At 42.6% G+C, this 17,039-nt stretch overlaps 1 protein-coding gene across 1 annotated transcript; it reads right to left on the bottom strand.

Annotated features, from left to right (window-relative positions):
* Window positions 1-4,319: 4,319 nt before the first annotated feature.
* On the bottom strand, window positions 4,320-12,971 carry LOC131541505 (PH and SEC7 domain-containing protein 1). The gene is made up of 16 exons (XM_058777274.1): window positions 12,742-12,971; window positions 12,364-12,436; window positions 12,053-12,264; window positions 10,709-11,206; window positions 10,352-10,436; window positions 8,979-9,927; window positions 8,814-8,894; window positions 8,553-8,724; window positions 8,367-8,456; window positions 8,235-8,278; window positions 7,991-8,163; window positions 7,563-7,633; window positions 7,244-7,389; window positions 5,952-6,096; window positions 5,551-5,697; window positions 4,320-4,927 (listed from the first exon to the last, which is right to left on the bottom strand). The coding sequence occupies exons 4-16, from the start codon at window positions 11,063-11,065 to the stop codon at window positions 4,643-4,645; spliced, it is 2,745 nt and encodes a 914-aa protein (XP_058633257.1). The 5' UTR covers window positions 11,066-11,206; window positions 12,053-12,264; window positions 12,364-12,436; window positions 12,742-12,971; the 3' UTR covers window positions 4,320-4,642.
* Window positions 12,972-17,039: the final 4,068 nt, after the last annotated feature.

The raw sequence follows: 17,039 nt of genomic DNA, 5'->3' as shown, positions 1-17,039 counted from the left end.
CTAGCCCTCCCTTCGCTCGCCCCGGGCGACTCCAGGCCTATTAGCATGGCGCTCGGCTGTGGGTTTGCCAGTAATGAGTCCGGCAGCACAATACGGTCAGCGGGCTGGAACCGCTGAGAGAGGACAAGGCCTCTGGAAGACTATCATCACAGGAGCCAAAGCACAGGCAGACGGGGCCCTTCAGGAGCTCCAGCCAAAACGGCAGCTCGCTGTTGGTGTGCTAATACACTTCACGTGTGTTTCAAAGAGAGACTAAACGTTTACGCCTGGAAACCTGTAGTCAACACCAGACTCCAAGTCCCCTCCAGAACGAGCCGGTCTGCCAAAATGAATCGCGAGCCGTGTCAGCTGTCATCATGAGGCCGTTCCTCCTCAAGCGGGTCATTGTAGCTTTGACAGAGCACTTAACCCAGATCGGGTGAATGGACCCACCAGCCTCATTAATTGATTTCAGCAGCAAACACTGTCAGTTTATGACATCAAATTTGCAGCCTTTTCAATACCAGTTAATTAGTCATCATTTCTGTTGAGCTTATTGTCTTGGATAGTGTGTTTGGTTCATGTGGAGCGGATAGCATTCCTCAAGAGCACACATCCAACCCTAATAAATGGCAACAGGTTCATCAAGCAAACGTGTGTAAAAGTTCACTAAACAAACATTTCTATGAATTTAACTCAACCAAAATAGAACAATAGCTGATGAATCATCTATATAATGAAACTTTAAGCAGCCAAAACATTTGCTATTTTCTAAAGTTGATAAAATTACAGGAATAGTTTATTATGAACAATAAATGAACCCCAGTGCTGTTTTCAGCGTGTACAGTAACATTTACACACACTGATCGTGAGGCATCAAACCGAGCCTTCGAGGAACAAGCCAGGACACGGATTAAACCACTTATATTGATTCAGATGTCTTTAAGCAAGTAAGGAATTTATCCTTTTACATTTTCAGAAAAATAATAAAAAGTAAAAAAAACAAAAATAGCTTTATAAATCATGCTTTATTTTTACACTAAATGCCTCAAAATAATACAATTAGTCCAAATAATCTGTTGTATATTTATTTATATACGGGCTGTGAGTTATTACAAGATGATTCTAAATTACAATAAAGTTAATAAAAATATTGTAGATCTTGTACTTTTAGTTATTTAACATTTTTTAAAAACATTTTCAAATGTAATTTAAAAAAAGTATATTTATAGCTGTAATTCAGTACTGATGTTTTATTGTCAGGAGCAGACTGCATAAATATCAGCAGGAAAACAGTTCCAGTTTTCAAAACCAAATATCCATTTCATAATGCATGAAGCATTGCTTGCAAGTTTAGATGAACGTCTGAAGTGGGATGATCTGCGTCGCAGTAGCAGACAGTATAGACAGCTTTACTGAATTTGCTGTGCAAGGAAAAGTTCCTGTGTAATACAGTAAATGTAACTGAAATATGATATGATCTCTCAGCTTCATTTTACAGCAGTTAGTGCTGTTGTTGTGTTTTAAGATCTTATGGTTAGAATTATGCCATATTTATCTACTTTGTGTCAGAGGCCGCTATGCTCCATTTGGCACCAATGACAAAAAAAAAAAAGAAATGTGATTTCCGCCGGCCTGAACGCTGGGCCTAAATTCATCTATTCTTTTTCAGTTATAATGTTGTGTTGTTGAAAGGAACTATACTACCTGATTTTAAAGACCCATTTAATATTTTAAGCAGAGCCATCATTTTCAGAATCTGCCATTAAAAATGTAATAATAATAAAAATAAACTTTTTATTGATAAATATGGCAGGTACAGAGCTGGTACTACGTGGGGGGGAAAAATCAAAACAGAAAAAAGAAGAAATTTTCAGTCACAAATGGCACCATTATCTGAGAATGACCCAGAATTATTTTGATGCATACAGTGCTGAACAGGACAAATTGTGCATCAGTAGATCAAGATGTACGTCATCTGAACACACAGGATGCGTCTCGCAGGCATTTAGTGAAGTGACGTGTGGGAGAACACGCTAATGTCTCTATCAAAACAAAGAATAATAAATACATTTTTTGGGGAAAATGCAACTTTGCTACATCAACATGCTTCCTCATATTTGATGGTGAACTTTTGAAGCCAGACATTTATCTGATGAAAGTCATAACTGAAGCAGAACTGTGTGTGTGCTTGATGCGTGAAAACAATGATCATTGCTTCTCAGGTCAAGCACGCACGTTTGAGCTTCCGTTTCCCATATTCAATGTGTATAAGATAACATAAAAATGTAATGTACTTTTTAAGTTGAAATAAAATTGTAAGGAGTAAAAAGTACTGTTTTTTCTTCAGAAATGTAATCAAGTAAAAGTACAAGTAGTCAGTTTAAATTGTACTTGAATAAAGTAAAAATCCCCCAAAATAATACTTAAGTACATTAATCAAGTAAAATCACTCAAGTATTTTACACCTCTGCATTTAACCCATCTGAGTGCACACACACTGCAGTGAACACACACACACACACACGTCTGGTTTGCTATCCTTGTGGGGACTCTCCATAGGCGTAATGGTTTTTATACTGTACTTACTGTATATTCTATTGTCCTACACCTCATACGAAACTTTCTGCACTTTTAGATTTTCAAAAAACTTCATTCTGTGTGATTTATTAGCTTGTTTACCCGTGACACAAGTCCCCATGAGTCTGTGTGTATTCAGGTTTAAGTCCGCACCGGGATATAAAAACAGGTACACACACACACACACACACACACACACGGGGGCAGTTGGGGGTTGGGTTCTTGCTCAGGGGTCTCACCTCAGTCGTGGTATTTAGGGTGGAAGATTTAGCTCGCTCCACTCTCCAGTATGAAGAACGGAGCCCGTTATTGTCTTCAGGCCGTTGTGAGCGTGGCCCAGCACTGAGGCCAAACTCAGGTCACCGGCTGAGACGCCCCGGGCCACTTTAGCAGAAGCCAACACAAATAAAAGTCTGCTTGAGAGGGACAGAATCATCAGCGTTTGCTCAGAGTCTGAGAGTGAAAGAAATACTCACAGATATGAAAGAACCCAAACAAAGTTGTGCATTTAACCCACATATGAATCCTCATCTAAACTGGGAACGTCTGATCAGTATGGATCATTTCTTAACATGACACACACACAAGGCAACAAACCCACTGTAAAGTGTGAGGAGATGGACGGATGAATAGAAACGATACCTGTGCCAACAGAACTGACTCACAGAGCTAAAGTGACAAAATTACAGTGGCCTTTAAAACGGTCTTTGCTTTTACCGTCTCTCACATCTCTCCATCTGGGAAGAGAACCGACCTCCAACAAACATCAGGAGATGAACACAGGGGAGCGATGAGGAGCGCCGGAACAGATGGAGAATGAGCGAGAAGAGCAGGCACCATCAAACCAGAGTTAACGCTTCATCCGCCGCGTCTGAGCCTCGGCACAAAGAGGAATCCAGAGGAATGATGTCAGGAATTTCTGTGACAGATCAAGCGAGAACGAGAGCGACGAGCGCTGCTTAGGACCCTTAATGAAGAAAAGCCTCCGCTTGCCTTTTTAATTACTCAACCAGGCCTGACAAGCGGCCACAAAACCCTTCAGCCAGACAGACGTGCAGGAACAAAAACTCAGAGGAACTTGAGCTCAGTCCAGGAACAGCGCAGACGTCACGCTCCGCAGCTCCAGCTCTGAGTTTGGTCATGACCTCACGCCACCGGCGGAGCAAACACTAGAGCTTCAGACGCAACGGTGAAAACAGCTCGACTGTGCATGCTTCAAAACAACACACCTTCTCAGTTTCTGTAGTACTTCGTGACGCTCTGTGAGGAATGTGCGTTCATGTAGGTTTCTTAAACATAATTCTAACCAGAAGCTGCAGGATTTCAAACCGCTCAAGTATAAAATCAATCGTCTCGCCATATTTAGAGCTCATTTGTACTTACATTGGAGCTCCACAATGCGATGTGAGAGCAGGAGTCTGGCTATAAGTGGTGTTCAGTCATTTTCTGACTCACTGACAGTTTGATTGTTTTTCCTCACAATCTGTTTACGTGTCAACAGGCGGCATTATCTGATATTGGCTTTTCAGATCTTTATCAAGCGACACATCCTGAGCATCTAGAGCCCGAAGGCACAATCCATCAAACACATCCTCAGCATCTGAGCTTAATGACGGGCTGTTGTTTAAATGAAAGGATATCAGATATTCACAAACACTTGATACACAAGAGCCATTCAGCAGCGGCGCTATCAGAGGAAAAGCGTGTTTCTGAATGACAGCACTAATGTGACGCTTTCCCACAGAAAAACACACACACCGTTCCAATCTTCACTCTGTTTACTATGGTTCTGCTGACCATACATTCATCCAGAAACTCTTTTGAGATGTGAGCTTAGAACTAATGACTTGGGTCTTGTCCTTCGTTTAAACATTTTGAGCAACATCTCCCTCTTGTGGACAGTACGAACAGGTTCAATTAATAAGAGTATTGTGCAAAAATTCTGTATACATAAAAAGACTACAGTTGTTGCTGTTTTTACCTTGGACGGAACTAACTTTAAAATACATTAAATGATGTAAAACCTTAAAGGATTCAAGTGCTCTGAGCATTTCCGACAGTTTGTGTGTAAGAGTCTGATTGTTCAAAGCTCTTTGTTCCGGCGGGGAATCACGATCTTTCGGTAGGTCCGTCTCTCGGAGATGTTGCGTCGGACTTTGACGACGGGCTGAGGAGGCGTTTCTAACTCCAGAGACGGACTGGAGTGAGATCGCTTCATCCCTGCGTCAGCCTCGTCCTGCTGCTCGTCCATCGATCCGGTCCACAATCCCTCATCGAGCGTGTTCAGTCTGTCAGCGACCGGTGAATCGGACTTCTCCAGCACCTGCCAGGCCTCCAGAACTTTCAGATAGACTTCATAACGAGACTTCTGTGAAAACCAGCAGAAAACACTCGTTAAATTAAACCGAGTTACAGCATGAAAAACGATACAACATATTAAAGTTTAAAAGCGTTCATCCCTAGACATCATTCTTTATGAAAATGTTTGAAACTATGCACGCCAGATCTGCACACGCACCAGAATAATGGCGAATACTAAAGCTCTATTCCCCATCCAGAAATGATCAGGAAATGCCGTTTTTATCATCTACATATTATATCCAGACAGGTGTTACTTCTGCTTTCAACAGTACTAACAACTAGCAAATCAAGAGATGATGCTGACTGTAAATATTACACTGCTAAAAACGTCCATGATCACTATCTAAAATATTTAAACTAGATAGTTCACCCAAATAAGAAAACTCTGTCATCACGGAACAACATGAGGGCGAGTAAATGACAGAATTCACATTTTCGGGTGAACTATCCCATTAAACAGAGAGAAATTCACCAGATGCATAATGTTTTAAAATATGAAGTCTTGTTTTAGAGCATCTGTGTTTCTCAGCCCATTGGCGATACTTTTAGCTCACTAATCGTGTGTGTGCGCGTGTCATTTATACATCCGGCCCCTGGAGTTTATAAGTGAAGATTCTGACAAACACACACCTCGTACTGTAAGTACTCCTCTCTCTGCCGGAGCTCCTCCAGCTCCCGGGCTTTGCTCCTCCTGCTCTCCAGCGCCTCCTGCTGGAGGGAGGTCAGGTCCTGCTGGAAACTGTGCAGCATGGCCGCGTGCGACTGCAGCTGTTTGTCCTGATGGAAACAATAACAGATGCAAATACACAACCTAACGAGACGCGGATGCTTGACGTGCTGAGCGAGCAGAGAAATAAAGCTACTGTCTCACTATAAATTGACATTATAGTCTTTTGGTGTGGACGGACGTTAATATAGTTAGGATCATAGCGTTTGTGTATTCAATGATACTGTCCACCACAGACAAGTTTAAATTGTTTTAATCATGTCCACCCACGGGTTAGATACGCTCGGACAGAGAAAGCTCTTACCAGCATGAGGTTGGACTGCGTGGCGGGCAGGATCGGCCGACAGAACTTCTTCTGAGAGCCACAAGCAGCGGGGAACGGAGGCGAGGAGTACAGCGCAGACACCAGGTTGATCCGGCCGATCCAGGAGTTCATCTGCTCCGTGGAACTGAAGGAGACGTGACGATCACTCAGACGGAATTGTTAAAGGGGTAATGAACTGCCTGTTTTTTTATTTTGTACTGTTATAATGTTATCAAGATTTTTACATCAAAAAACATCATAATTTACAAGTAATAGGCTATTGATTGGATAATAGTTGTGTGTGTTTGACAGCCAATAGCCTTCACAGATGGATGCTGCTGTGATTTAGGTCAAAAACACATAAATACTCAGCACACATCAAACGATCTGTATAAAACAATAGTGATCATGTAAAAAAAATAGTTACTCACACTTGTGTGTTGTAACATTACTGTCGGATCCAATATAGTCGCACAGCATCGTCTTTTAGTTTTAATTTTTCTGAAAATCCTACATCAAATTGTGCCTTGATTGTAAATGAATCCGCGATAAAATGAATTGAACAAAGCACCAAGTTCTTACTGACATGGTCTGGAACTTCATTAAAAACAAAGCTCATCAAATAAAGTATATCGTTTGGTTTCTGCATAGACCTGCGTTTGCCGCTCTCGTTATTTACTTATATGCTCGAATCAGTGGGCGGGGCTAAACAGGCAGCGATGTGGGCGGGGCTAAACAAGCAGAGACGTCAAATCTGTGGCCGGGGCTAAACAGGCAGTGATGTGGGCGGGGCTAAAGAAGCAGCGATGTAGAATCGGCAGGTGGGCAGGGCTAAACAGGCAGCGATGTAGAATCTGTGGGCGGTGCTAAACAGGCAGCGATGTGGGCGGGGCTAAACAGGCAGCGAGGTAGAATTTGTGGGCAGGGCTAAACAGGCAGCGATGTAAAATATATGGGTGGGGCCAAACAGGCAATGATGTAGAATCAGTGGGCGGGGCTAAACAGGCAGCGATGTGGTTGGGGCTAAACAGGCAGCGATGTAAAATATGTGGGTGGGGCCAAACAGGCAATGATGTAGAATCGGTGGGCGGGGCTAAACAGGCAGCAATGTTGAATTTGTGGGCGGGGCTAAACAGGCAGTGATGAACATAAGCTGCTTTTAGACTAACAAGAAAGTTTTGAGTTCTGAAACTTACAGAATGTATTTTTAGCACACTGACCTCTTGTTGATTTCTCAGTTTCTGACCCCTTTAAATGATTTGGGTTTAAGGAGAATCTGCACACAAACTCACGCAGCCTCGAAGAGGAAGACTCTCCAGTCGGCCGTCTGCAGGCGAAACACATGTGGCCGTTTGGTGTAATTCAGAGCTTGCTCTGCCAGAGCGTGATGAACGCTGACCACCTCCTCTGAGCTCTGGCAGTCCTTCACGTAATCATCCTGGACAGACAGAGACACGGATCACCAATGACCGTTTTTACTGATACTGGCATTGATGCTTTGGCAGGGTTCTATAAAAAGCAGACATGCTAAAACACTGTAAAACACTCTGGCTGTCCATATGCTTTTAGTTACATCTCACTAATATCCAGCATCAGTATCTGCCAACAAACCTTCTGCAGGTAAAGCACCATTCCCTTCAGCATGGCATAAAACGTCTTCCAGCTTCGTTTCCCCCATGGAGCTGCAAATCAGTTCAGTTGGTTATCAGTGTTGTCAAATGTTGCCTGTCCAGCGCTCGAGGGATCAGGACGCTCAACTCATTAACTACACATTTAAATAATTTCTCAATAATGACTAATGATAAGTTAATTTGGGAGCTCTGCTAGATTTTTATAAAACAAGGAAAAGTACACTTTTAGATGAACAAGGCAATAACAGATTGCACCTCTGGAGGTAGAAAAACAAAGTTCTTTATGACCCCGCAGGATTGCTTGTAATGAAGATTTAAATGGCCGCGCACAGAAATGCATCTAAACGACTGGTTACTGAGCATCCCTAACTGTACAGCACACTTATCTTTATCCACACTGTGACTCACTGCGTTTGCCATCAATGTCTGCGTGCGCTTTGCGTTTTAAAAAGCCTCTCTGGAACACGGTGGCCTTGGTGTCGTGAGGGAGATCCTGGAACGGGTTACTCTTTGAGCGCATAAGTCCTTCCTGATCCAAATCCTGCTCCAGCATCATGGATTTAGCCAGAACGCCCTCCTCTCTAGGAACAGAGATAAACATGATGAAACACCAGATCAAAGTCGGATCGGCGCCGCAGGTCAGTTTACTCACATGGCCCACTGCAGCGGATCGCTCTTGATGGAGCTGTAGAGACTCTGAAAGAGGCAGAAGAAACAGAGTTACTACTGAGTTAATAACACAACACGAGAACACCTTGGGACCGAGACGATTTGCCTCTCACACCTTCAGATAGTCCTTGCTGAAGTTCTCGCCTCCATTCATGCCGTCCAGATTTGACACGAATTCAGCCGAGGACATGGGCTTCCCGACATTCTGATGACACAAAAGGGTTACTCTCACAAAGACGGTAGATGACTCAAGAGTTTGGGTTCTAAACAACATCTTTTTCTGTGGTTGTAAGAGACTCACTTGTCCATGCAGGTCACTGTTAAGCAGCATCACAGCACACGTGAGCGTGAGCACGGATCCGGCGGAGGAGAACACGTCAGGATTACACTGCTGGAAACGAGTGGAGAAGTGCTGCAGGACTCTCTCGCGCTCCTGAGTCTCACCGATCAAAACCACCTCCTTCAGAAATGACCTAAGAATCAGGAAGAGCACCTGGTTTGAAAAGCGACTCTTGACGGATCTCCTCAGTGTGTGCTCAGAGTTTGGAAATGAGGAGCCTACCGGAGAGCTTGCTCCAGACTTTGGTTGGTGAAGTCAAAGAATTTGAGGTACTCTTCCCCGGCAGCACGACTGAACTCGTTGCTGTCAAAAGAAACAGCAAATGGGAAGATTTGGTGGAAAACAAATAGTTGCATGACACTTAATCAATGCTATGTAGAGACTTACTCTTTGTCCAGATGTCTGACCACATCTGTACGCTGAAACCCGTCCAGTCTATAGAGTTTCTCAGCCAACCGTTGAGCCTCGGCTCTGTTCACGAGCTCAGCGCTGCCGTTGATGCAGGGACTAGCGGGTTCTGTGTCTATAACCGGTGTACAGTGCTCTGATGTCTCATCTTGTACATGCTCTTCCGCGTCTGCCGGCGCTGTAGGCTGCTTCGTGTCGCTGGACGCATCTGAACGCTCGGATGGCGGTGTCTGATCGCAGGGTTTCTCCTCATCTGAGCTCTGGATCTGCTCTGAGGATCCCTTCTCATCTGGACGTCTGAAGCGCTCGCTCTGCTCTGCTTGCTCTGGCGGTTCATTTTCAGGGTCAGACTTTTGCTCGGAGCTCACAGGTCTTTCTGCATGTTCTTGGTCTTGTGCGTTGAATTCCTCCGAGAGGTCTACGCCCTGAATCTCTTCTGCATGTTGTAAAGTGCCATTATTCTGGTTCATCTCTGCCACTGTAACAGATGTGCTTACGTTTTCTTGCTCTTGTGTCAGTATAAGTTCCTCGAGCTGCACCGAATCGTCCGTGAGGGCCGGTGGTTCTGTCGTGCCTGTAATGATGGTGTCCTGTGACTGATCAGACTGGATCTCTGGGGAACTTGACTCTTCTTTTTCCAGACATTCATCAGGTCCTTGAATCTGATCCTGAATATCGTCTCTTGCTTCAGACGATTCTCCGTTTGCTTCGGTCTCAGTCCACTCTCTAGTTTGCTCTTCACTGCCTGAATCTGTGCTTTCCTCATGGGCAAAAGTCATTTCAGGAAAGTCTAACATGTCGGGTTCCTTCTCTTCCTGCGACTGTGAGCTCTCTGGACCCGGTCGAATCTCTGAGTCTTGTGCGTCCATAAAGATCTGAACGCCGTCAGAAGCTTCAAAATGCTCTTCAGTCGCATCTGCTCTGGAGTCTGATGGAAAAAGGCACAGATAAATACTTCCACGCTATACTGATTTCTGAGAACAACAAAACACCACCGAGTCCAAACCTCTAGGAATGTAATGGCTGATGGGAAACTGATGTGCATGCAGCCACATTTGAAAGGTTATGCAATGAAACTCATGAAGAGGAAGCCAAATCGACTGAGTCAGCAAACAGTTCCACATTCACAGCTGACAAACACATGGCCATTTCACAATTGTCAAACAATTACAGCCACACCCCAATATCAGAATCAGAATGAGCTTTATTGCTAGGTATGTTTACACATACAAGGAATTTGTTTTCGTGACAGAAGCTTCCAACTTCCAGCTATGATTTAAAGCACTTGCATTATTTAAATCACATCACATTACTAAAACCAGGATTGAATAATTAAGACTTAAAATATTTACCGTTGACATCTGCAAATGATACGAGGGGCTCTTCATGTGAAAGCGCCAGCTGTGTTTGCATATCTGACTTCTGAGCATCGCATGTCTATTGGAGAAAAAATCCTATCAGAACACATTCATTTCACTCAAACAAACATTCTTTCTCTTCTGGTCAAAATGATATTCTAATTCATTCAAACAAACTATACTGTACGTTTTGAAAGTTGTTAAATTAAGCTGTTCCTCTACACTGTCACAATATATAAAAGCAGATTATAAAGCGCACGCACACAGCACTAAGAAAGCAGGTCACCGGTTACTGACTCAAGAACATGTCTACCAGAAAACCACAAGGCCCTTCCGCTTTCACTGACATACCTGGGAAGATGCAAGCGTGACATCCACTTGTGACTCGGCTTCAGGTACGAAATCAACAGCGGCGTCCTGGTCTGCGGACGGAAGATCCAGCGTCCAGTCGAACCTCGGGCCGGCGATGGAGTCCAGCTCGGCCTCAGACGATCCGGGACGCTCTGCGGGCGTTTCTGGGGCGTCCCATTGCACAGTAGCGTAAGAGAGAGGAGCGCAGGGAACAGTGACGGGGTACAGAGACACCTCCTGATCCACGCAGCTCTTCATCGGGACGCTCTCGCTCTCCTTCTCCTGCTTCATCCTCTCTATATACTGCATGGCCTCCAGATACGGCTCAGACTCCTGATAGTCCTCAATATCCTCCATAGTCTTCTCTTTCAGACAGTCATCTTGAAGAGTTTAGGAAGAAGAGCTCATGTTTAGGCCTGGTCCTCCGTGATGAGCAGGGCATCCATTTTGAGACTGATGTTCAGAAACACTGTTTCCTCCCACGCCGACCAACAAAGCCTCAGATTTCAGAAAAAAATGTACATCTATAACATGATCATTCAACACAGCATATGATCAAACATTTTGAGTATGTAAAAGTGCATCGGTAGAGAAAAAACCCTTTCATTAGCCATCATATCTACGCCGCTGTGACACCACAAAACCACGAGAGTTTACAGCCATGTGCATGAGACCGCCGAAACATTCATTTCTGTCTTTTAATAGACGATCTGTGGAACAGCTGCTTGTGTTCAGCATTTACACAACAAAGCAATATAAATAAAGACAATATAAACCATCATGCTGACATGAAATACTGCATAGAGCATCAGTAGCGTCAGGTTTATTTGCTAGTTATACATTTCTCATGATATATACGTCCAAACCACAGGATCAGAACCTGTGTTTGCAGCGTCGAAACTCTGTCAAAACCGCCCACAGAAATTATCAGAAAAAAAGGGGTTTAAAATTGTACCTTTTGGGGTACAACTTCTTGTCGCTGGAGCAGTACCCTTAAAAGGACACATTTGTACCTTTTTTACGCCTAATAGGTACATATTAGTACCTTATGGGTACGTATTACTACTCTAAGGTACTAACATGTACCTCTTAGGGGTAAAAAAAGATACAAATACGTCCTTTTAAGGGTACTGCTCCAGCGACAAGCAGTTGTACCCCAAAAGGTACAATTTTAAACCCCTTTTTTTCTGTGTGGAGCATTGAATCCATCTTTACGTGTCATTCATAAGGTAACGGAGCCCTCTTTAAGCCACATGTATTTTCACATTCAACACACAACCAATGATGTGATTTATAATATCTAATGTGATGGTTTTTCAAACAAATGTAGAGAATGAAGCTCACCTCAGCCGTATCCTTCAGTGAAGACTTCTGCACTCTTTTAAAGACACACAGGCCGGATGTGCTCTGCAATGACTTTTGCTCAAGCAGCACTGAGGCACATTCACACTTCCTGACCACAAACAACCTCCACTGACAGAGAGAGAGAGAGAGAGAGAGAGAGAGAGAGAGAGAGAGAGAGAGAGAGAGAGAGCTGGGCCAGATGAAGACAGACACTGTTAGACAGAGAAACTCAGTCAGAATCACTATAATCATCACCGTTACAGCAGATAAACACAGTCTGACACACAGACACTGATGAAGCATGCACTGACCCTCTCACAGTGATAGATCACAGATCAGCACATCACTTCCTGCTGCTCCTCTCATCACCTCACACTTCCTGTGCTGAAGAGAACATGAGCACTTATGAAAATACCTCCTCAGACGACTTACTGTCTTATGTCATTACAACAGTTTAATCTTCATCTGATCATGTGTTTAAACTTTAAACAATAACAAAGCGCTTTAACATCTATTCATGTCATTCGTGCTGAAGTTCAAGAGTTAAAGGGGACAGAGAATATAACAAAAAGCACGATATTAATATGCAGTTAGATGGACAGTCTACGAACTGAAAGAAATTGTGCATTATTTGAAAAGTTACGAGGTTACACACAAAACACCTGAGCAAATGAATAAAAAACAAATACATCACACTAAAGCGCCGAGTCTCTGTCAGCTTCATCTTTATAAAGTGAATGAATTTAATCCGTGCTTGATGTGACGTTCTTCTCAGAAAATCCTTCGCAAACAAGTCCGACAGCATTTTTCACATTTTGCAGCTTCAGCTTCGGTTCAAATGACAGTCAACGCGAAACAAACGCGTTCATTCAGAACAATTCATTTCACTCAGCGGCTCATTTCTGCGAGAAATCTGTCAAACATTACGAATTAAAACCGATGCGGTCTGCAGGAGAATGATTGGCTGATGCAAAAGCGGAAACACACCTGACACCTGAGCGCCCCGCCCACCTGACGGACATTCCTCAGGCAGCAGGTAAAACTGGTCCCTGCCCATCATCCATCAATCATCCGTCCACTCTCTCTCACACACTCTCTCTCTCTCTCTCTCACACACACACACACACACACACACACACACTCTCTCTCTCTCACACACACACACACACACACACACACACACTCTCTCTCTCTCTCACACACACACACACACACTCTCTCTCACACACACACACACACACACACACACACACTCTCTCTCTCACACACACACACACACACACACACACACACTCTCTCTCTCACACACACACACACACACACACACACACTCTCTCTCTCTCACACACACACACACACTCTCTCTCTCTCACACACACACACACACACTCTCTCTCTCTCTCACACACACACACTCAATTCAATTCAAATCAGAAAGCTTTATTGGAATGACAAAAACATACATTTTGTATTGCCAAAGCATTAAAACAACATAGAAAATGATTTAGAATATCTGAACATTTAGTAAAGCCTAGAGAAAATAATATAAAATAAAATAAAAAAGGCAATATTATATAGAAACATGGCTAGATATAGCAAAAAATAAATAAAAGAATAGTATTAATAAAATAATATCCTAACACACACACACACTCTCTCTCACACACACACACACACACACACACACACACACACACACTCTCAATTCAATTCAATTCAATATGTGCTTTATTGGCATGACAATTGTTACAATGTATTGCCAAAGCGTAGTGTCTACATTGAATCTAGAACAGATATATATGCAACAAAAACATGCATGTAGATACATTTAAAAAGTAGAACAAATCAACATTTTAGAATTCCATGAACAATTTAAAATTCAATGTTGTGTGTGTGTGTGTGTGTGTGTGTGTTTGTTTGTTTGTGGACGCATCACTCATTTGTTGACTCCTCCCTCTTTTTGTGACAGGTATCAATGTATCTTGCTGCTAGTAGGATACAATCTTGTTTTTCCCCTAATAAATATTGAAGTTGTGTTTTTTTGTTTAACATTTTGAAGTCAGAGCAAAGTGTTTCAAATTTGGGATAAAATGTCTTTGTAATGTGTTGATAGTTAGTGCAGCCGGTGAGGAAGTGTTGCTCTGTCTCCACTTCCCCATGATTACAGTGTGGGCAGATGCGGCTCTCTCTGGGCAGCCAGTGCTGGTGATATCTGTCCGTCTCTATAGTGAGAGTATGGTTGCTCAGTCTGTACCTCGTCATTTGTCTTCTTAGTTTACAGTCTTTCACTGTACTCAGATATTCTGCGGTGGTGTACTCTCTGTTTAGGGCCAAATAACATTCAAGTTTACTTTGTTTTTCTGTTGTTTCTTTCCAATAGGTTAGATCATTTTCTTTTTGTGTTTTAATAATTTGGTTGGGCCGAGTTTTGTGGATGAATATTTCAGTGTCCTGATGCTGGATGTTGTTAGTCGTGTTAGTCTGTGTTTGCAGCTTCAGGAGCATCTGAATCAGGGGACTTTTTTCAGGGTTCACTTCATGGTTTTTAAGGGCTTTAAAATGGTGAGTTGGGGTCGCTCATTTTTAGGTGTTTCCAAAATTTGATGGCTGGTTTCTCAATGTGCATGAGTAGAGGGAACTGGCCTGATTCTGCCCTGCATGCGTTGTTCGGTGTGTTCCTCTGTACTCTGAGGATGCTCTTACACAACTCAGCATGCAGGGCTTCAGTCGGGTTTTTGTCCCATTTTTCAAATTCGTGATTTAGGAGAGAACCCCACACTTCACTGCCATATAATGCAATGGGTTCTATGACTGATTGGAATATTTTGAGCCAGATTCTAATTGGTATTTCAATTTGGATAGATTTTTTGATGGCATAAAAGGCCCTTCTTGTTTTTTCTTTCAGTTCATTCACAGCCAAATTTAGCTGCACTTATCTTCAGCCCGAGGTGTGTGTAGTTTGTGGCGTATTCAATGTTTGTCGTAGCAAGGGTGAAATTGTGTCTCTTTCCCTGACATCTGGGTCTTTTCTGAAATGTGAGTACTTTAGTTTTGTTAGGATTAATAGTCAGGGCCCAGGTCTGACAGAACGTGTACAGGATGTCTAGGTTCTGCTGTAGACCCTCTTCTGTTGGAGACAGCAGAACCAGATCATCTGCAAACAGCAAGAGCTTAATGTTGGAGTCGTGTAGCGTGAGGCCAGGCGCTGCTGATTGTTCCAGGACTTCTGCCAATTCATCAATGTAAATATTGAAGAGGGTCGGTGATAGCGGGCAGCCCTGCCTCACACCCCGCCCTTGAGTGAAGAATTCTGCTCGTTTATTTCCAATTTTAATTGCGCATTGATTGTTTGAATACATTGTTTTTATAATATTGTATGTTTTACCCCCGATACCTGATTCTAGAAGTTTTGACCGCAGACCTTCATGCCAAATTGAATCAAAGGCCTTTTGGGAATCTACAAAGCAAGCGAATATTTTGGTTTGGTTTTGGTTGATGTATTTGTCGATCAGGGTGTGAAGATGTGGTCTGTTGTTCTATAATGTGACTTCTGCTGAGGACACTGTGCTCTGTGAGGAAGCGTACGAGTCTTGTGTTGATGATTTTGCAGAACAGCTTCCCAGATTACGGCTCACACAGATGCCTCTGTAGTTGTTTGGGTCTGATTTGTCTCCGCTCTTGAATATAGGCGTTATGAGTCCTCGGCTCCAGGTTTCAGGGAAATGACCAACACTCAGAACCAAGTTGAACAGCTTCATTATGGCCAGTCAGAATTTATGATTTGTATTTTTAAGCATTTCATTTAGGATGCTGTCTGGTCCACTTGCCTGTTTTGTTGGCAGGGCCTGTGTTTTCTCCATCAGCTCTTTTTCTGTGATCGGGTCATCTAGTGGATTTTGGTATTCGCCAATTATGTATTCTATATGCTTTAATTTTTCATACATCTGTGCTTGTTCTGTACTCATGTTTATTTTGCCATAAAGTTGTTCAAAGTGTTTTTTCCAGGTGTTTCCATTTTGTATAGTTATTTCTTCATGGGTCTTTTTATTTAGAAGATTGCAGTTGTCCAGAAACTGTTTAAAGAGCAACACATCATTCCATGATCTTAAGAAATGACACACACAGACTGATCCTGATCTACATTCGTTACAGATTCGCTCTTCTTTAGGTAACCACGTCTTTTTATCTCTCTCTCTCTCTCTCTCTCTCTCTCTCTCTCTTCTCTCTCTCTCTCTCTCTCTCAATTCAATTCAATTCAAGGGGTGCTTTATTGGCATGACAAAAACTATACATTTGTATTGCCAAAGCAATTGCAGCTGGGCTGCTTACAAATAGTGCATATATGTATTAACAAAGAAAAAAAAAAGAATAATAGTAATAATATATTAAAAAGTATTAAGCATGTAATGCAAAATGAATTTTTAATGTATGTAAGTATATAAACTAGAAAAAAAAAAAGGGAACAGGGATTAGACAAATTTACAGAAGCAGAATGTAGATCTAAGTAATATAGCAGAGTAATATGGTTTAATATAATCTAGATGTGCTGGAAACATCAGATCAGGGCAGACTGAGTGTTTTCTCTTCTGTGGTGACAGACACACACACATTGAGCAGCAAACACACAGCAGTTCTTGTGTTCTCCTCACAGATACGGTGACCTTTTATGCACTAATTTGTGCTGGATGAGCTTGTCTGCTGGTATCTTAACGAGCACGCTTTTTGATGCACCTAAAATATTTACTGCATTGTTGTCAAATAGCTTCCTCATGTAACACCTTTGTCAGTCCATACACAGTTCATAAGTTTAAAGACCACACTAACAGAATAGATTTAATGAACTTTACTGAAATATTAATATTAATTAATAATAATCCTTCTCATCATCATTTCTTGACTGTCAATGCCTCTCGCTACAGACATAACACTCTCACAGTTTATCACTTCATTTGTACTGACACTTCACACAATTGCTAGCAATGTGGTA

Source organism: Onychostoma macrolepis, chromosome 05 (genome assembly GCF_012432095.1).
Source record: "Onychostoma macrolepis isolate SWU-2019 chromosome 05, ASM1243209v1, whole genome shotgun sequence".
Classification (NCBI taxonomy): domain Eukaryota; kingdom Metazoa; phylum Chordata; class Actinopteri; order Cypriniformes; family Cyprinidae; genus Onychostoma; species Onychostoma macrolepis.
The sequence above is the reverse complement of the archived record's forward strand: the minus strand, read 5'-3'. Positions and strand labels throughout refer to the sequence as shown.

Coding starts and splice junctions, on each gene's coding strand:
- LOC131541505 (XM_058777274.1), bottom strand. CDS start 11,065: ATGGAGGATATTGAGGACTATCAGGAGTCTGAGCCGTATCTGGAGGCC. Junction 7,634..7,990: donor AGACATTGATGGCAAACGCA/GTGAGTCACAGT, acceptor ACTGATTTGCAG/CTCCATGGGGGAAACGAAGC. Junction 7,390..7,562: donor TGGTGCTTTACCTGCAGAAG/GTTTGTTGGCAG, acceptor CTGTCTGTCCAG/GATGATTACGTGAAGGACTG.